At 38.7% G+C, this 21957-nt stretch overlaps 1 protein-coding gene across 1 annotated transcript in view; it reads left to right on the forward strand.

Moving 5' to 3' along the window:
• SNCA (synuclein alpha) overlaps positions 1 to 21957 on the forward strand; it is a 74904-nt gene that overhangs the window by 12068 nt on the left and 40879 nt on the right. Inside the window, exon 4 of the mRNA XM_086746595.1 lies at positions 4578 to 4723. Coding sequence (XP_086602721.1) covers positions 4578 to 4723 — 146 coding nt within the window. The remainder of the gene's footprint in view (positions 1 to 4577; positions 4724 to 21957) is intronic.

Genomic DNA, 21957 nt, shown 5'->3' on the forward strand with positions numbered 1-21957 from the left:
TTTCATAGGACTAGGAGTTTGCCAGTTCTGGTGGTCTTATGATGCACCAGGGTGTTAATATCATGTGAAACCTGAGGTGCAATAGCACATTTTGTTATGTGAATAAAAATTATTCAAGAGGTTGGAGACAGTCAAATGCAAACTAGAATTACAAATCAAAGTGAATGTGTGTTCACAGTTGTGCAGTCAGTCCTTTCTTACTGTCTCAGTTCCAAGATCTTGCTAGTTATGCTATTTTTGAATAGTTTGTCATTTAAAAGCCTTTGCTGGTGAGGGGACTGGAAACTAACACACCACAAAGTGCTGAACAACTGACTACGCTTTTTGGTGAGTTACTTTCCAAACCCAAAAACACCGGACTTGAGATGTTTCTTGCTTTAAACAAAGTATGACCTGATTGTACCAGGTTTAGTGGCATTGAGACGCTGCAAAATGAGAATACTAGGCTGTGATTCACAGGAATACAGTGACCATCTTATTTGTCAGGTCACCCTTTCTCAGAACTTCTGAAGATTAAGAAACTCTGCTTCTTGGTTCTATGGGGTGTTGGCTTATGTATCTGACTTGCCTGCCTAATTAACATGTCTACTGGCCTTTGACTGTAAATGCATAAGTCATCCATCTTGCTTATCTCCTAGGGATAAGTGTCCAGAAATGTACAGTATCAAAGATGAAATATTTACAGTCCATCTCCTGATAATCAAAGTAAAGCACTAGTTCGTACAAAAGATCAGGGCCAAAAAGCCCTTGATACTTCAACCACGTGTCCGTTTCCTGAAGCTAGGTCAAGACACAATATCGACAGTTATGAACCATAGCCAAGTGTTTTGCTTGATTATTTGTCTGATCATTCTTGCTCCTCTTAACGATCTTAGTCATTGGTATTCCTGTTGCGTTTGTTTCAACTGCATCAGGTTTGTTACAGTACATTGTATGAATTAAAAAATCTCTGCTATATTTATGGCTTCTTTGTAAATGAATTCTTCAAGTACCTAAGGCAACCTTATTGTCTGAAATACATATTAAAAAGTATATTTAGTGCAGTAAGAGTAATTTCATTAATTCAGAGAAATCCTGTGGTTTCCATCTACTTTTATTGTTCAAAATTGAAAGCAACTAGTTCTTATTTTGAATTGCTCCAAAGGTTTCACATTGATATCATGTATTACTCAATTGTCTGTAATAAGTAGGGAAACCAAAGCTTCAATGCTAATAATTTTTGCACAGTGCTATCATCAGAACTTCCGTTTCAAAGTTAGCCTTGGCATGGTCATTTTTCACCATCCCAGGATCATTTACAGGAATAAACAATCTCTGGATAGATGGACGGAAGTAATCAGGCCATAGCATGGCAGAGCTCTGCAGAAGCTGATTTACTCTGTTGCTTAGTACTGTGGTGCAAAGCAGACATCAACTTTACAAAGGCTTAATGGCTTAAGATCATTAAACAACCTGGTATTTGGATTAATATAATTAATTGGTATCAACTCTCTGCATTCTGAACTGATTTGTTTGTGTGCACTTAATGACTTTCCCCTGTTACTACTTAGTGTAAGTAATAAAATGCATGAGACTGGAAACCTCTCTTGGTTTTTCTTCTCCTGTTGATAGGGTTTTAGAGCTGAAGGGTCACCAGACTGGAGCTTATTTACAGAGTCACTCTGGTGATGGGGACTTTGGTGTTCAGGTATCCCTCAGAGACAGGAAAGAAGGCGCGTTCTCTCTCCTACTAGCATGAGTGCTTTTGCAAATCTGTGTACAGTTTGCTGGATTTATCTTCATGGCTCTGATTTCTGAAGCAGTGTATGAAAGATCTTTCCTGGTACCTCCTGTATCAGCTTGCTTATGCTATGTCTGAAATAGAAGTAATGTTAAATATACTGCTTTTGTTACTACTTTTATCAGGTGTCGTGTTGTGCTAGTAACAGTGTTAGTGGCCTGATTCTTTGCTTTTTTGTTTTGTTTGCATGTACTAAGCCTTTCCTAGGGTAATGTGTTTCTGTGAGGAGAAAATAGACTTCACGCAAACCTTTCCCAAAACACTCTAATCATGGGAATGGCAGACATTGGAGAGTTGCTTTTAGTAGGTGGTCATACTTGCCATGACAACATAGTCTGAGAAATGTGGGTTTAATAATAGCATCCAGAATTGGGTGTTTTATATCACAGCATCCATAGTGCACCCAGTTTCACTCTATTTCTTGGTATTTTACTTTTGAGGTGCAATTTTATTTTTTTTTAAGATAATGAAACTAAATATGACAATTGACAATGAACACAGTGCAACCATGCCTTATTATTTTATCAGAAGGGAGGACTCCACTTGGGAGTAGCTGAGCATGTGATCCTTTGTCAGCATCAAGTCTGCTGAATTTGTCTCTTTTAAATGTTCTGCCATTCAATGTGTGTTGGAAAAGGGAGTTTTCAAAGCAGTGCATGTCACTTCCATACAAAAAGATTAACAGAAGAAAATGTATATAAAAAGGACCTTGATTTATATATCTTCTGTTGGTTTTGTTTTCTTTTTTCCTTCCTTTTTCAGAAAAGGAATGAGAAAGAGGAAAAATAAAAAGCAATACTGAAACTTACCCAAAACACTCTTTTAAAAAAAAAAAAATAATTTCTTGGAGATTATCTCTTTAAAACATATTTTTGCAAGATGCTGCTTTTTTTTTTTTTTACATAGCTCTGTTTGAGATTTCTTCTTGCTATTATAAATAATGAAAGTGTTAACAAGTTTCAGTCTTGTAATGTTACTCTGTTTCTGAAAGACTGTGCACAATCAGGTCTTAACATTCTTTGGAAGATACAACATATTACTAGGACACAAACCTTAAGATAGGTGTTTGCTAGAACTAGTGAAAAACTTCCTATATAAATTTTATGTGTAGAATCCAGAGCTTTTTTGTAGTCTGTGGCTGATAATAATCAAATAGGGCACCTTAAGAGATGTCTTTCTGCGCTTGCTAGCATTATGTCAGACCTTCCCCGAGGGCAACATTTGCTTTTCAGCAAAACTCACTTTAGATTTTTTTTTTTTTTTTTTTTTTGAAGAAGCAGCATGGCAATAGAGTACTGGATGGATACAATTAAATTTCTTGTGCATTTATATCTCTTAGCATGTATAGGTTGGAAGATACTAGAACAGATTTTTTTCGTTTCTAGTTTCAGACAACATGTAGTCAGTTGTTTGTCCTGCTCTGTAATGAAAGCTCCGAGTTTTGGTCATAATGGGAGATAAGTCAATCGATCACTAACTTTTCACTTGAAATTAGTTAGAATGAATGTTAAATTATCTACTTTAATCTTCAGTCAGCAGATATTTTATTTGGGTCTTTAATAAAAATCACGTATTAGGCACATGGTTTACCTTTCCAGCTTTTTTCTAATTGTTGTTATTTAATGTCAATCATAGCAATCTATGCTGTGTGCCCTGTGATACAGACAGCTGGTACTCTTTGTTTAAGGAATTAAAGAAATCTAATTTATCCATAGAAAGTTGTCTCTTCATATGTGCTTCCCAGAAAAGTCTCTGAAAGGGTGGCCTCTCTGCCAAGCAGAATGCATTCCGTGCTTGTAAATAGTGCAAACAGAGCTGTGAATACATTTTATGGATCAGATGAGATTTGAACTGGAGGAAGGTATAGGATTAGTTACAATTACAAAAATGATATACTGGATGTTTTTGAAGAACAGTCCCTTGTTTAGATGAGTAAATGTGGTTTTCTGCCGAACATCTGGCTGTGTAACTTTAAGGCATGAAGTCATCCCATCTCTTTTCTTAGAGCGACTTCTCTATAGTGTGAGCTGCTGTCAGAAAGAGGCCTTGGGGACGAACGAGCAGAAAGAACCCTGTGATATTCTGAAAGGTAGAATGGCAACTGATGATGTATATATAGGCTAAATGAGTTGTTGTTTCCCTGGGGCTTGGAAATGAGCTATTAATCCAGTTTGCTTTGGCATCTTTGGCATTCAGTCTTTCTGTAGATTAGTGTATTATAGATGGACACATCAGCAGCGGGGTGAAAATCTCAGAGAATCAGATAAAAGGCTGCATTTGAAATTCTCTCATTGAGCAATAGTAGCTGTGCTTATTAATCAAGTATATTTAAAAAAAAAACAATAAGAAAAGCATAATCAATGGCTTTTGAGTTTAATGTAAAAAATCTTATCTTCTATGCCATAACATGCAGCAAGTGTTTGGTGGACTAATTGGAATGCATTTCCACACTGGGATATATTGAGTGCAATTATTACATGTTACACAGTGAGTTGGGAATAAGGGCCCTTAAATGACTTTTTTTTTTTTTTCTTAAAGTACATCTAAACATGAATGAAAATGTCAAATGTCATTCACATGAAAGAAATTGAGCCACAAATAAGGCTTGTTTTTACTTCTGCTGCTCCAGTGTTACCAGATGGATAGTTTCATTTCTTAAGATTCACGTGGGATACACAAAGTGTAATGGCCTTATGGCTCTTCATGATGTTGAGCTGTTAGTGATAGACACAATTCTCTGAAAAACTTACAGCTCCCAGAGCCATAATGTATTTTTCTATCTTCTGCTTCTCCTCAGTGGCTGAGAAGACCAAAGAGCAAGTGTCTAATGTTGGGGGAGCTGTGGTGACAGGAGTGACGGCGGTGGCCCAGAAGACAGTGGAAGGAGCAGGGAACATCGCTGCAGCCACTGGCTTGGTGAAGAAGGATCAGTTGGCCAAACAGGTTTGTTTATTACAGTCTTTTTCTAGGGGAAGAAGTTAACGATGAGTGGCCTCCCTGAACTGAGGGGCAGATGGAGTGTTTTCTTTTGTGTCTGTCAGTGGTATGAATGCAGGATTATTTCTGTTACACTGAACAAATGAATAGCAAAGAAAATATCTGCTGTTTATAGCTTGTATTTTGATTGACTTGCAGGATTTGGCAACTTGAGTAGGACTGGGCATGGAACTTTACTGTTCTGAAAACAGTAATTTGGATCACGGTTTAAAGTGCAATCTAGAGGTGATTCTGAACTCAGCAGCCTGTCGTGGGGGTCAGCAGCTGTAGGATTTCTGTACAGTTGAATGGGAAGATAACTATTTTTCCAAGTAACTCAGAGTAGAACAGCAACCTGCTGGAGCTGAAAGGTCAAACAGCAAATCTCAGGTTTAACAGCACAATTTGTATCCTCTGCAGATGAAAAGCAAGAGAGTTTGTGTACCGGTCCACTGACTGGTTAGACACGTTGCATCTAAGGTCAAGATCTAGCTGTAGAGTCACTATCTTCCATTAATACAGTGACACAAACTCAAAAATGCTTCCAAGTTATCCTGAACTTTTCAGATTAAATTTGCTCTAGTTCATCCTATAAAACACTCTGTAGATATTTTTATTCCATCACCGAGGTGAACATTAAGTATTTGCACAATACCATGTGTTACTGCATTTTTGTTGCTGATACACTGCAGTTATATTCTTCCACTTACACTATGTGAAAAGTGACCCTAGAGAGCTGGTGGGAATGATACTTTCCAGAATGTGTATAGTGTTGTTTGGAGACAAAAATAACCCAGAAGAGACTTCATTTTGTGCTCTTTTCTATATGAACGTTTAAGTGTTAGAAAAAAATAGGATTATGAAGAATATTAGTATTTGCACAAAAATATGGGTGACGTGGATTTAACATGAAGAAGTTCTATGGTGTATCTTATTTCCAGTTAGCATCCAGATGAGCTGTTTAAAATTTAATTCTTAAAAACTCTTCTTTATCCTTGTCTGTTATGGAAGTGTATTTCCGTCTGTCTGACAAATACTTTTGGTGCTTTAGTTCAGGGGGGAAAGAGGGGTATTAATGTAGGCATTTACTCCACTGTGGTGGATTGGTCTTGAAGTGGTTTTGTTCTCTTTCAAAGCAGTTTTCCTAGGGGGCTTTTTTGTTCAGCTCTAAGTAAAATGTTGCTTTTGATGTGGCCGTGGTCCTTTGTAAAAGCTGTGTTGAAGATTTACAAAATTGAGTGTCTGTGAACTGCCAGGAGATACACAAAGATGACATGGCCACAGTAGTCTGTACCCTTAGTTTCTGCTAAAGTTCTTTTGTAGTTTTATGCTGAGAATATTCTTTTCTGTTCATAGTTCTTCAGACTCACTGTCAAAAGGATCATCATTGCCGTAATACGAAATTACCTACCTCAGTATTGACCGTACCTGATTTTTTAATCTTAATATTAGCATATACATATAGATCCTTATAATTATAAAATATGAAGCAAATCTCTGCTGACTTTCATTTAATTCTGTTATTTATATTGTAAAACTTAACTATGAGTCATGATGGTTGTTAACAGAATAGAATAACATCTGTGAAATTAAAGAACATCCATAATGTACATGCATATTATTCCAAAGCCCTATAAATAGTGTCATTATTCTGAACTGGTGCTTTGTTCTTTAGATACGCAAAAACATTCATTTGATTCTTGATACTGGTATCTTTAGACTGAGATTCTCAGTCGTCCATGCAGTATGGCCATCTAGCTGATTAGTGTCTACGGCTCCTAACAGACTGCTCTGTGTCTCTGTCTCTTACTGGTTTTGCAAGGGAGGAATAGCCATTTCAAAAATGTTAATATAAAAATTCAATCATGTAAAGATATTCTACAACTTATTATTTCTGCATTCATATGCAGTTCAGAGGTACATGAGATTGTTTTTGCTTGGGTTTTCCAGGTAAACTGACAGTTGGGTGGGGATCAGGTGTTGGCATGCAGAATACCAGTAGGACACAGATCCCTTGTAGGAAACAGGGTGGGTCTTTCTGAAGTAAGAGAAGGTCCCAAGAAGATATACAAACAAAATACCAATGTAACTTTGTGTGTTTTATCTTTATAAGGTTATGTCTTTTAAGGCTGTGGTATCTCTAGTCTACTCTAAACTGGGAGTAAGAGACCACAACTACCAAATTCATTCCTTGAGCCTGAGCATGGCTAACAGTGCCCTTGACAGATTATTCCTCCTAAAGACATCTATTTGGGATTGTCCTAAAGCAAATGGCTGTGTATCCCATGTGCAAGATGAACACTTACCTTGCTTACACAGTGTAAGCAAGCAATGGGATTTGACAGGGAATTGCAATTGAAGCTTATCTATTAAAAGTGGATCGAAGCATGATTACAGACTGTTTCTCCACGGAAGACTAAAAGGCATTAGCCAATAATCTGTTATTTTAGTTGATCTCTAAACATGTGACAAATGGTTTGTTCAAGTTCACATTGACCTACATAATCGAGTCCAAATCCTCCAACTGAATAATAGCAAACAGTGACCTCCTGCAATACCTTCCAACCTGAATTATTCTGTCAACTGTTATAAACTCAGCCTCTGTGCAACTGGAGGAGTGTGCTTATTTGCCATCAACTGCAAGATCAGGGACTGTCAAATACATATGATCAGCTGGATCCAAATGTGTCTGGAAGCTGACATAAACTAATGGTCATTGTTGGGATCTGCTAATAGTAATCTGGTTGCCTGTGTGAAAGTCTGTAGTCTTGTGTGATGACTGGCATTTTTTTATGCCATGATGGAAGCCTGATTTTGACTTTCAACTCATTGACAACAGTCATAGCATTTCATTACCCGTGGATATAACAATATTCATAGAATGGTTTGGGTTGGAAGGGACCTTTAAAGGTCATCTAGTCCAAGCCCCCTGCAAGGAGCAGGGATATCTCCAACCAGATCAGGTTGCTCAGAGCCCTGTCCAGTCTGGCCTTGAGCACTTCCAGGGATGGGGCATCCACAGCTTCTCTGGGCAACCTGTTCCAGTGTTCCACCATCCTCGTTGTAAAACTTTCTTCTTTATATCAAGTCTGAATCTGCCTCCTTCTATTTTAAAACCATTACCCCTTGTCCTATCACAACAGGCTCTGCTAAAAAGTTTTTTCCCCATCTTTCCTGTAGGCCCCCTTGAGGTACTGGAAGACTGCTATAAGGTCTCCCTGGAGCCTCCTCTTCTCCAGGCTGAACAGCCCCAGCTCTCTAAGCCTGTCCTCATAGGAGAGGTGCTCCAGCCCTCTCATCATCTTCATGGCCCTCCTCTGGACTTGCTCCAAGAGGTCCAAGTCCTTCTTGTGTTGGGGGCTCCAGAGCTGGACACAGTATGCCAGGTGGCGTCTCATAAGAGTAGAGTAGAGGGGCAGAATCACCTCTCTCCACCTGCTGGCCACGCTCCTTTTGATGCAACCCAGGATGTGGTTTGCCTTCTGAGCAGATTCTTAAGAAAATGCTTTCTCAAAGTTTCTTTTGAGGTTGCCCAGTACCACCTTTAATACTGACATGCTTTGGACCATGAAGCACAGGTTTAACCATCCAACTGAGGCCAGGCTGGAGGGCTCCTTTCACACCATGCTGTCACCTACCAACCCTGTAGCCGGTGTCAGCAAGCAGTGCAAAGTGACAGCTGAGGCCAGTGAGTGACAGGGCTGACTTGAAAGAGCCTTTCTGAGGTCTGCCCTGGAGGCCTTACGCTTCGGCAGGAACTTGCTGCTTAACACAGGAAGGGCAGTGGCAGCTAGTAGGCTGGTATTCATTTTAAAAGGGTTAACATACTGCAAGTAGTGTTTTAATAAAGGACAAACCAATTATTAATAATGTTTAGATTCCAAAAGTTTTCATGCATTTCCAGCATGCATCTACTCAAAATTTTTTTTTCTAATGCATGCTAGCATTTCATAAAGCCTGTTAAAAATGGCTTAATTTTTTTATAAACTAGTGGTAAATTTGAGCCTAATTTTAAAATCTGCCTATAATAGTGCTACTATTTGTAATTATGGGACTGTTCCTGGAAGCAGAAAAGAAGTTGCTTCTCTTTTTCATGCATTCTTTTCTCTGTTAAGAGAAGAAAATATACTGAAGTACTGGGTTACACGGATAAAACATTTGTTTTAAATTTATTCTGTGCCTGTGCATGTTTTATTTTTGTGTGCAGTGTGACTGTGCTTCTATATTAATTGAGTAAAAAAAAAAAAAAGGAAGATTAATTACGTTAATTACATTTACTGTAGAAATGAACACCTTGTTTTTTCTAGATTAAGAAAGCTGTGACATCCTTTGAATATTTGATTTTCAGCTCAGCACGAGCGTATAGATTCAGGCAGTATGGCGAGGTACTAGCTACTGAATATCTAGTGTATAATATTGCCTGAGGACAAAATATAGATTAGATTATGATGTTTATTATTTTTAGATAGGTAATTAACTAATTTAAATTCTTAACCCCACTAAATTCATGTCATTTGGTTCTCTAGCATCTCAAGAATAAATCTGTTGGTAAGTTCTACGATTCCTGTGCTGGATAACTTTATTTATACTGTTCTAGCACCAAAATCTTCAGTCAAGCCGAAACCTCAAGGTACTTAGAGTACCATGCAAAGATAAAGTTAGATAGATTTTTCTGTTCTGTAGACCTTACTAAAGTAAATAGAGTAGCAGGCCTTATCCTTACCAGGTTTAGGATCTATATGGATTGTGTTTGGTATCTACACATGCTGAATCCTTTTTCTTTCTAGAGTCTCTTAATTTAACACATTTACAGTAAATAGCACTGTAAACACAAACATAAAATTACAGTAACAGATAATATATTGATAATGTATTACAGAGGAGATAATGTAACTCATTGATTTAATTACCAAGCTTTCAAGGAAAGAAGACGACTGTAAGTGGAAAGGTTGTTAGTTTAGGCATTAGGCATTATTTTTTTTTTTTCCATAGAAAAAGTTATTTAAATAAAAAACCTTGCTAATTGCATTTAATATGAAAAATAATTCAGAAGAATGAAAGCGATGGTAACTTTGTTGTATTTTCTTCCCCCTGTGCCAGCCTGTGTTTCCTGGGACTCCTTAGAAGCCAAACACTGTCCTAGCATAAATATTTGGTGCAGTAGACCCCACAGGTGTGGAGTATTTCTTGTATTATTATTTTCCTTGGTCAGGCCAGAATAGCTAGTCTTATGAACAACTGAGTTTTGCCAATTTCACGTTGCTTAGAGCTGGGGTAAATCCACTTTGGGGAATCACCATAATCAAATCCAACAATATGTAGGAGCCTTTTTCCTCCTTTTTACAGGGAAGCTCCATGAGACGTTGTGCAGAATAAAGACATGATGAAACACCTTTTAATTTTGATGAAATGAGAGCAGCTCAGTTATGATTAAGATACCAAGCATCGCAGTGTATTCCAGCCAGCTATTTGTTCATTTGAGCAATCTTACTGGGAGAAGGAATGCAAATCTTCCAAGTGCCTCTGAAGATTCGTCTCTTTCTCAGTGGTAGAATGAAGATTTCTTTTCTGCTTTTATTAAATGCCCATTTTGAAATGCAAGCAATATCTCATCTTTCAAAGATTTCTGTTCTGTCGTCTTGCAAACTAAGATTCCTGAGCGTTCCCAAAAAAGTGTGAATGTTTAAAAAGAAAAAAAAAAAAAGCTGAATATGAAATCTTTATTTTTCACACTTATGTTTTTGTGTTTTAAAAATGCAGAGATCTGTTTAGAAATCCTCCTGTAGAAATCTTATGTGGAAATAACTAGAAGCTTAGAATCAACATTTGGCTTTTACTAAAGTTACCTTCAGCAGCAGTCCTCAAAGTCCAAATGCCTAACATTAAAGTCCCCATCACTGTTTTAGTAGCCCTCCTTGCTACCTGCATATGATTGTGATGGTTTAGCCTTGCTTAGGACTTGAAAAAGCTCAAACAGGCATTTTCTCATTCTGTCTCTTGTTATCTTTTGGAGATATATTTTGCATATTTTGTTTCCTACTGTGCTGTAATACTGACATGCCACATGCAAAATTCTTGAAACTTTTAAAAAACTTATTTATTAATGCACTTTTCTGTAAATAAGGTTCCAGAAATCGGTTTAATTGTGGCAAATTTTTGGTTTAGGTGAAACCATGCATTTTGATAGAATATGAATCTCAGTTTTCTAACCATCTTTACACTCAGTATACTCTACAGAGTGCTTGGCTCATTGAAGGATCACTGTTCCCCATCTTCTTCCCAGTCCGTAGGTGAGTCGATTAATCTTGGAAACCTTAGCTCAGAAACACAAAGGAAAAGCTACTGAGCAGAGATATCCAATTTACCTCTTCAGAAAGGGAATTAGGGAGTTTTTCCACCTTTCCATTACATTTTATGCTATTAGCCAGCCGATATCCCAAAAGGCTGATAGACCCCAATGAAAAGCAGGACAGTAAGTGCAGGTTACATGAGACTTAAACTGTTGTTCTTTTGTTGGAATAAGCAAGCTGCTTCATCTCCTCTAGAACTTATTACAAGGAAAAAGCCAGGCCCTGAATTAAACAAAGAAACTTTAATAAGAATTTGGCGTGGGAAATGCAGAAATAGCCTCCACCCAATTATCTTTTGGAGTTGATACTTTTCTGTAGACACTATAGAGGAAGCAGGCTGCAGGGGTGCAGCAACATGTAATTGCCCTCCTCAACTACTCCTTGCCGTTTAGGACTCTAATGTAAGGTCACAGTAGAGAGTGAATAAGCTTATGATTGAATATATGTAATCTAGATCCCTAGCAAGCCTGCCAACCAGCCAGAGGTCTAACCCTCCTCACTTGAGCCAAGCAGTACTGGTTCTGCCTTGCAGTGCAATGCAGAGGGGTGGGATTTTTAGTTGCTCAGGGTGAGCCCCACCATGGTTCCGATATGACACTCTTGCTTGAGCTGTAGGAGCAATTACAGCAGTGGTTTGGAAAGCTTGCATACTGTGGTTTCTGGTAGGATAACCAGCAGACGGTAGATCTTCCTCATGGAAGCCGAAGTGTTTTACATGATTTATAGGAGAAGGCCTGCTCAGGTAGTCACAACTGAACATCAGTCAGACAGTACTTGCTTTCAAATTTCTATTTAAATCATAGCACATGAAGAGCACATAGTTTGAGGTAGATTTTACTTTTTTCCCTTCCCATGTTATTTCTTGATGTATGCATAATGTATGAGTGACTGCTACAAAATAGAAAGGGTATTTAGCAGCAATTAGCAATGTTTCCTTTTTTTAATGTATGCAGATGGATTGAGAGTGGAAGAATGAGGAGAGAGATTCCCCATTAGGGGCTCCACATTGCTCAGGAGCTGAATCACAGGAGCTCCTCTTAAAATAAAGCATTTGTTAACTGTTTCTTTGAATTCATGAAGGGAGTGGGACTGTCAGTGAACTGATATATCTCTGATTGTAGCATAGCTAGACTGACTTATTTTGGTAGGGCCTTTCTTACTGGTCTCAGAATTAACAATAGTGTATTGTATTAAAACACTAATGTGCATTGTAACAAATTCTGTCAAGCTGATCCATATTCTTGAAACAGGAAACTCTAATTTATTATAAATCATCAGGTGCCCACAGGTAGATGATATTAAGATTCTGAATATTGTTTGTGTACATGGTGAAATCCCCACCTCATGACAGTGCACATATTTTTTTGGATGAGAAGGTTCAGGAATCATCCAGGTTGTATAGAGGTATGAACGTCAGTAGACTTGTGAAATCGCATTACAATTCTGTATGAATGCTCTGTGTTGGAATGCAAGTGGCTTTGATTCAATGATTTGTAATTTGTTTCCAAAATAAACTCAACAATTACAGTTGAGGCCACTTAATGCAATTTCATTAATACAGTTCTATAATGGTACATACATGGCAAGCCCCATGTATGTAGCTTAGCATATGTTGATACTGGATAACAGCGCTGTAAAAACAGTACAGAGTGCTTGAAGCAGACTCTGATGCTTACAGGCAATTTTATTTCATGAAATATGCTAATGATACTCATAGAAAACAGGTTGATAAATAGGAAGGCCACAGAAGTCGCAAAGCCAGCAAGGAAATTCCATACTTTTCTTTTAGCTTGCTTTTGCTTTATAGTAAGTTCCTACCTGTCACTTCCTTCTCAGCAGGTCCGTGCATTTTCTGGTAGAGCTTCTGGACATGAGTAGCTTAACTTTATTTTACTCTTAACACCACTATTTGAAATATTTAAAATTAGGCTGGGCAAGATAGAGATGAATATGCACAGAAAATAATATCAGGAAAAAACAGATGGTGAAAGATGGATGGCTCCAGGCAGGAGTGCTAGAGTTTGTGTTTGTTGAAGAGAGTGGTGAAATGCTGGGAGGATTTTGAATTGCAACCTGTGCTTGGCCTGCCTGGTTAGCAGAGAAGATGCCTTTCCTGCTGTGGAGCATATTGTCAGTATTTTTTCTCAGAGGGCAAAATAGCAGTATTTAAAAGAAGACCATGTTCTCCTCTGTGTCAGAGCATTTCCATGCATTGACATCTGTGACTCAAGCAGAACTTGGGTTGAGTTACAAAGGAAGAAAACTTTTGTGGTATTATCTAAATATCCTGGAGGTTATTGCTCTTCATTAATTCAGGGACAAATGTGAGTTTAATATAAAGGTCTTGTGATGTTTCCTGGTTTCCTAATTGCTTTCATGCTGTGAGATAACATTTTAGTGCAAACTGATGTTCCGGGTCTAGCTGCTGCCTTCACTACTTCTGACCATAATGTATTCCTAATTACCTGTGGAGGAATTACATTGAGGAGCTTTTGGGTAGCATCATATTGCTCTTTGTTTTTTAGCAATTGTGCAACCACAGATTTAGCTTTAACCTTGGAGAAATAAAGTACCCCTATCTTTAAATTGAAGGTGCGTATCTCCCTTGGTCTCCAAGAACAATTGTTTGCTAGCTGATAGAAGCGTGAACACATTCTTCACTAGGAATTGTTCATATGTCATGATAATAAGATAATATTTGTAATATCTACAAATAGCAGAACACAATTTTTCATTTCTTTAACTTGTGAGGGAGAAGCAAAAGGCGCTCTCCATTCTTTTACCAGGAGACTGACTTCTGCATTTCTTATAAGTGTTTGCTTGACTGCAGTCTATGCTCTTTTTCCTCCCTCTTGTGTTCTTTACTTCAATCTCCTTTCCACCTCCTTCCCTCTCCAATTTCCTTTCTAACTAACCTAATATGCCTCCGTAGCATGTACCAGGCTGCTGTGTTTGTCTCCCCTGTGTATGTATGGCCATTGCATTACACAAGCCTCCCAGGCTGATGTGGGACCAGTTCTGTTTCAGTGTCCTAGTCTTCCCTATTTATCCATCTTGGGATTTCATGCTGTACTCATAGAAATGTATTCTTTTTTCCCTGCTCTAAATAGTTACCAATCCCATGTTAAATATTCAAGAAGGTGCTGCTTGCTGAGAGGAATATGTTTAAGTTCATTTGGGGATGATTCATCTTCATACCAACTATTCCTGGTTTTGCCCGCTGTTGCGTGAAAGATTCAGCTGTTTCAGTTGGGAAATAGTTTTATGTAATCCGTGATAGTTGGGAAAACTTAATAGTGGCATTTTTGTGCAACTTAAGGTACAGGTTTTATAAGCTCACAAACATCACTGGGTTACAGTAATGGTCTCCTTAGCAGTTTCTGCCATGTTTCAGTGTTCCTTTCCTCTGCTAGCCAAGATGAAGCGTGTAAGCCTTGGAAGGTAAGGAGCTTAAATGGGATTCATTCTGCTGACGTGGAAGTCACGGGCACTGCTGATGACCAATATGATCGAGCAAATGCCAATTTATTGTTGATACATCCCGGTTAATATAGCCCTTCTAATTCCGTATCATGCGCAAGCTCTCTACTAATTGGTTAACTATATCATGCACGCGCTCCTAGCTAAAATATGATTCGTTAAGTCTCTATGTTCACGCGCACGGCTCTCTCCACCTGCACCCTGCTTCACGTTCAGCCCCCAGTCACGTATTCCTTCTTCTCAAGGTTGCTTTGTTTACTGTCTCACAGGCGGCCTCATTATTTTCTCACAGGTGGCTTCAGTACTTTCTCACAGGCAGCTTCAGTACTTTCTCACAGGCAGCTTCAGTACTTTCTCACAAGCGGCTTCAGTGATGTCCTTGAGGCCTGCTGCTCACAAACATAACAATTCCATTCGGTCTGGATTGTTCACTAAGTGCCTCTGATACTCCAGGTATCCAACATCATTCAGTGCCTATCTGGAAGTCATTCTCTTCAGAGGACTTGTGATGATAGCTGGTGCCATTTGCTGATGTTGTAAAAACCAAACGTTGTGGCTGGCAGGTTTTTTTAGCTAGCAATGAAAGTTTATGGTGCTGAAGTGATGTTTTGGCAAAGCACTGCAATGTCTGTATACGTCTGCCAGTCTCTATTCAGGAAAGCACTGCAGTGGGATTCTTGATAGGTACGAGTGGCAACTTGAGGTCCTGGATTGCTGTGGTGATGAGAGTTGTATAAACTTCAAAATGATTCAGGACTGAAGTGTGGAGGAAATACCTCTCTGTGGAGAAACACATTGATCTGTATTTTTCGAATATCAATCCAATGTCATCTTCTGAAAACCAAAACCAAATAAACTCCACCTGTAGATTAAGATAAGAGGGAGGAAGGAAGAAAGAAGGCAGAATGCTTTTATTAGGATTAACTAATTACTGGCAGTGCTGTTATCACTATTAGTCGAAAGGAAGTTTATATGAGGACTAGTGATAATCAGCAAATACCAGTGGCATGTGATATGCATCATTTTGGTGGCTGTTTTGACCACTGATAGAACTTCCTAAACAATCTGTGAGTTAATTGATAAAAGCTTGTATGTAGTCTGTGAATGTCTGGGACTTCTTCAAAGCTGCTAGCACATAACAAAAGGGAAGAGGTGACCCATCTTTTCTACAGTAAACTGTCGTGAAACTGTCTGGCTCTTACCTGTTTAATCTGTCCCTTAGAGAAAGATAAGTGGCCTGTGTAAGGATTGTTGGCAATAATTTTTCAATTTTTAAGTACTTGTCTCAAAGGAAGTGTTTCAAAAGCTTCTGTGATGTATCTGGAGACAGGAATTTGTTACTGGAGAAAGCTACATTGAATGTCTCAAATACATCTGAAAATTTAGATTGCAAACCTTTTTTTTTGCCAGGGGCTTGTCTGATGCAAAATATTCCCTGTGAGGAGGCTGGAGGTGTAAGCTGCTAAAGTTGTCCTCTAAAAAACCCATGCTTTTTGCAAGAGTAGAGCAGGCAGAAAACCCAGTTCTGAAATGTGTTGGACATATTGATTGCCCTCCAAGCTTTTGGTGTTAGCTTTCAGAGCTGTTTGCTCATGATTTGTTAGCGCATGCCCAGGAAGTTTGCCAGGCTTGGGTCAGAAATGTTATAATGAAGCTCAAGATGAGGAGACAGAGACAGTAAAGAACTTATTTTGCCCTGCTCAGTAGGTTAGCTACAAACAGAAAGAGGAGCAATTCTGTAACTGTTTCCTTCGGAAGCACATATAACAGGATTTGTGCCTTTGAAGCTGCTTAATCCCTCTGTCCCACCTCCCGCCCCATCCTGTGTGAAAGGGGCATCACCTAGAGCAGCTGATAACCTGCCAGTGTTGTGTCAGCTGCACGTATTTCTTTCGGAGGCTGCGGGACAAAGCAAAAGCTTTAGGCTTTTTCTGTCCAACCTTTGCTATGCCTTTTCATTGTGAAAAGTAATCCTTTCTTCGTATGCTTTTATACGTAAAGAAGATATGTGAATTTTTTTTTTCCTTACTAATTCCTCGTAATGGTTTTAGAATCCAAAGGGTGCACTCTGGCCTAAACAGATGTGTCTCGCCCTGGAGTGGTATGAAAAATTCCATTAGGGTATCAGGGTGTCTCTTATGGGAAATGTGTTCTTATCCATACAGACAGTATTTCTAACAGCGAGTGTCCATTCAAGCCAAAGAAGGGAAGATCTCAGTGGCTGAAATAAACTATCACATCTAAATACAATTATTTTTACAGCTAGAAATGCAAAATATGTTTGGGGAAGGAACTTATAAAGGCAACTGAGCTAGGGTAGAGAAAACTTTTAAGACTTGGAGCTTCTCTGTTTTGTGTGAACCTTTAGGAAGGAGACCGGAACCTGTAAAACCTCTTAGCAGTTCTAATATTGAGATCTGACTACTAACTTCTGATTGCTTCTAATGTGAAGTATTTATAATTAAGCTAATCATTTTTAATCAGTTAATACTTTAAAGATGTTGAAATATGAGGTTTAATTCTAAGCGTGCATGCAGTCACTGGCCAGTTTAATAGAATTTACACCCCTAAAGCAGTTTTTAGATAATAATAATAATATGCACATGAAACACTTATGCTTTGCCTAGTGAATATACTTACAGCAATTAAAAATGGTATTACATGGGTATCAAACACTTCAGTTTTGTTACTTAACACCCAGCATATCTTAGCCATGTAAGAATTGCACCCTAAAATGCTTGTTTAACCCTGGCTGACTATACTGTGTGTAGCTGATCTGAACAAATACTTCTTCTCAGATTCCTGTTAGCATCAATTTTAATGGTTGGGTTGTTTTTAATTTTGTGCATGCGATATTTCGTCTTACAAATCCTTCCAGATGTAACTGACAGAGTTCAGATAGATATACTGTATGTAAATTATTTTGTAGAGAAAGATCAGTGATCAAACGGAGCTGGAGGCTGAATTAATTTCCCTCTATGAAGGAAATTATTCTGACAGGTCACTGGAAAGGTGATGCAAATATGAATGTATTTCACACGGATCCTCAGATGGAAGAAAGATTCCCCCCATTCAACCCCCATCCCTACTATGGTCTTAGAAATGTGTATGAAGTGCATTTCCTGTGTTTAATGGTGCTGGACCAATGCATTTAGCAGCTCTTCCTTTTCCACAGCATTTAATTGCATAGCAGAAATTTAAAGGGCGAAGGCAGGAGGGAGTAGTGATGGCTGTTGTGATAGCGTAGCATGGGATTGTCAGACCAACAGGAGGAAGATGGAAATGTCTATTAGGAGCTTTATGTCAGTTGTTTCCTCTTGTTAGCTTGGAATTTGTAAAACAACTTATTGAAATGAGGATTAATTTTTTTCAAACATCATTATTTCCAATAAATTTCATGTGTTTACTTTTTTAAAAAATAAGTAATAGCTATTCTAGTAGCTTTCAAGGAGGGCATGTGTTCGCATACAGCTGACCTGCTGTCTAAACCACACTAGTGAACTTGCTTTTCACGGTCATCAGCATAATGTTTCCTTCATAGTCTATTTTTGGAAGAGATGGTGTGCTCATCATTCACAGGAAAGGTAACAGATTTAGCAGTGCTTCTTTCCACCTCCTACACACCATCTATGCATCTGAGATGGGGTTTTGAAGTCTTAGTTCTCTCTGCAGATTTTTCCCTGAGCTTCATTTCACATGTATGCTATATAATGCGGCTGGCTGGACTGCTGCAAGTGCCTGCTGTTGCCCAAACTAAGAAACAGGGGAGGCTGGGAGAAGTGATGAAACTGGTTTAAAAACAAGAGCTTAGGCCTTGCTTTGGAATCTGTTTGGAGTGGTATAAACGCCTTGATAGCAGTTAAGATGAGAGTAGTGGATTTGTTCGTTCATCTTTTCCTGGCTTCTTTGTTCCTTAGCTCAGTTTTATGGCTCTAGATTTTGAGTGATACATAATGGGAAGAGCAGTAACTAAACAGAAGCCTTTGCTGGGCTCTTGAAGGAGAATTACGCATGGCAATTAATCTTGTATAAAGGCTACAAGAAGAGAACGTGGAGAACTATGGGTCCTACTTGAAATAAAATGGATAAGCGTAGCTGGTCAAGGTGTCATCTTCCAGTTAGTGTATTCTACAGATTGTTAAGAACATTCAGTTACTTCGGATTTTCTCTGTACATCTTGTATTTAAAGCTGGCCTGAGAAAAAGGTAACTGTTCTGACCAGGACAGATGGTGCTAAAGCCAGCTTGGCAGTCTCCATTGACAAAATGCTTTTGAAGGCTGCTGACACACCTTGTTTCTGCTGGTCAATCTTGTTAGCCTGGTAGTGTATTCTTTGTGCTAATTGTTACACAGCCAGGTATGTAACTGTTATTTCAGATAGATTACAATGTTAGTTGGTATATAAAATTTTCTCTTTAACTTTGTCACTGCTTCTCCCTGCAGCTCTGAAATTTGTGCTGCCACTATATTAAACACCTTGATCAGTTCCACAATGCTCTTTATCCTTTACATGGAGAAATCATAAAAAAAAATTACCCTTATGTCAGGTGTTATGTGTAAAGTTTGCAGGCTGTAATGTTTATCCCATGTCAGGATCTGTTCCTGTTGTAGAAATCTTATGCAAATTTAGCCAAAGACAGATCATAGCTGTGGATGCTCTGTCAAAAGCTCTCTTGATTTCAGGAGGGAGATGCACAGAGGATTAGGACCTGGTCAAAGTTGTCTGTGGCATTATAATGTTTCAAGTCTTCAGGTTTTTAAAAACTGATTTGGTTTTTTAACTTTTTTTTTTTTTTAAGAGAAATAAAGCTCTTCCTTTGCTTTGAGAGTACCTGAATCACTTAGGTAAATGTGAGCAAGTCTGCTCAACCAAGTTTAGAGTAGCTCTCTAGGCAGAACTTGGCATTCAGTCATACACATCTCAGTACCTTCAATTTATCTGAAAGGGTCTGTACAGTGTCCACCGTGTCATGTCCTCTTGTACTGCTTTCCTGTCCAGCTCTTCAATACCTGAAGCATATTTTGCGTGTACAAACCACCACATCAGCCCAAATGTTCCTAGATTCTATGTTGCTGACATGTCACTAGCTTACCTCATTAGTACCCCTTTACCTCAATGAGAAAGAAAGTGTTATCTTAGGTTCAATTGAATCAGATTCTGAGAATCTGGTATTTGAATGAGTTTGCATGTATGAAGGAAAGAGAAAAGTAATTTTCAAAGATTAATGAGTTTGATCTACAGCTTTGTGCTTTGTCAGTGTTTATTAATTATCCAAGTTTAAAAAAAAATCTGAATACCTTCTGAAATTTCCAGTGAGTTAAAATCTGTTCATACTGGGCCTTAGGTCAGTCTCTCTTGCAAACACACTTATGTCCTGTGGAGGAGAACTGTCCTTTTGGATGCATGGAGTGCCTGGTCCATTGTCATGATCTCTGTAGCCATCCTGAAGAAGTAAAGATGTCCACCTTGTATTGATAGACAGTAATCTGCCCTTCACCAGGATGGCAAGGGAAGTGACTGTGCATCATTGGGCATGATGCTGACACTCAAAGGAAATGCCAAGAGTTTCAACAAAGTGTAAAGAATTTCCTTCTTAGTATTGTCTCTCCTCTTACCCCTTTTTACTGTTTCAGGAGTGTTCATTGTTTATATACCTCAGTTGTAACCACTTTCTGCCTCTGACCCCCAAGGTGGACTGGTAGAAGATCAGAACTGGATTGATGCTTTCCTGCTTTTCTTACAAATCATCAACATACAAGTCAAACTAGGCTTTTTATTACCCTAATGCTCAGTTTCTGTTATTTAAATCTATCAAAGGCTACCTTGCTTGCCCGGGTGTAAATAGGTATATGATTTTTATCCAGAGTGGCTATGCTGGAGAAACTGAAGACGTAGTTTGGCTAGAAACATCTTTATTAAAATATAGTGATGGTCCAAGAGAAGTAAGATCTTAAGTTGACTTCTGGGTCTTTCTTTATATTTAACTGAGCATATCTGGCATTCAGGGAGAAAAGCACACCTGTCATAGCATTTACTAAAGATTCTTTAGAAGGAAGAAAACTTGAAATAACTTGTAATTTTTGTTTTGACATGAACTGTCCACTGCTTGCAAAAATCACTTCAACGTAGTTGTTAAAATTATGACTGCCTTTCAAGCTACTGTATGTAGTATATTAATGAAAAGCTTCTGTGTTAGTGTCTCATCTGTTATGTCCCTTATTGTAAGACTGTCAGATATCACACTCTGAAATTACATGAGACGCATTGTATTTGGCGGGGGGGGGGGGGGGGGGGGGGGGTGTGTTAAATCTCTTTTGTAGGGAGGAAGGAATTTGGCTGGCTCATCCCCAGACATTGTGGCCTGTCTTTCAAAACGCCCAACTATCTGTTGATCACTGGCTCTTTGTTAGAAGAACACACTGCTCTTTGACAACATATCGTTCTGTGTGAGCGACCATTTGAGACGGATTTGAGAGGTGGGAGCAAAGAACTGCATAAATCCTGTTTATCTTTGCAGCAGAGGACCAATCTTCCTCACAATGAGGCTTTGCATTCCTTGTTTTGGAGCGAGTAACTAACAGAAGTTTGGAAGGTCTGCTAGTAGGATCCTAGCTACACAAGCTTGGGAGTGAGGCAACCTGACCAAGAGGCCCTTCTTTTGGCTGATGAATTGAACTGTGGCTCTAAAGAAGCACAACCTGCTTTCATCACAATATCAAAGGGCAGGAGACCAGAGCCAGCACTTGCATGCTCTGTGGACTAGCATTGGGAAGACTTGGGACACACATTTGCCAGTGGAGTGTGTGTGAGAAAGAGTTGTTTACTGAAAAAAAACATGCTCATGCTTGAGTGCATGTTTCTCATGATCATTATTGTCCAGGAGTGCTAGACAGGCTTAATTGCTTTAATACGTTAATGCTAAAACTGGAAGTGCATCAAGGGTAAGACTCTTCTATTCTTCAGCCACTCAGGAATGCTTTGGTGAGCAGGTAAACTGAACTATGGTTACTGGGGCTGCTCAAGAAGTAAGGAAGAGTCTCAGCATTCAACAATTGGGCATATTGATAATATAAAATAATCTAAACTACATACACTGGTATGTATATAACTGGTGAAATGGAACTAGAGTATTTAGCAATCATAGTATGCTCTTTTGTAATTGTTCTGCTACAAGGTGTGCATAGTTTCATTAAGCAAACTCAGTCCTTGGGATATTTCCATACAGAGTTTTTACTGGTTTTCTTGGACTCTGTGTTCAGAACAGTTGTGACTAATTTCTGCTTAGCTTTTACTGTTGGAGCAATGCGTGCTGTAGTGTTCAAATTTTTGTTAATAAGCTCAACCATCATTAGTAAAGTTGTATATGAGAG

This window comes from Chlamydotis macqueenii, chromosome 4 (genome assembly GCF_036417535.1).
Source record: "Chlamydotis macqueenii isolate bChlMac1 chromosome 4, bChlMac1.mat, whole genome shotgun sequence".
Classification (NCBI taxonomy): domain Eukaryota; kingdom Metazoa; phylum Chordata; class Aves; order Otidiformes; family Otididae; genus Chlamydotis; species Chlamydotis macqueenii.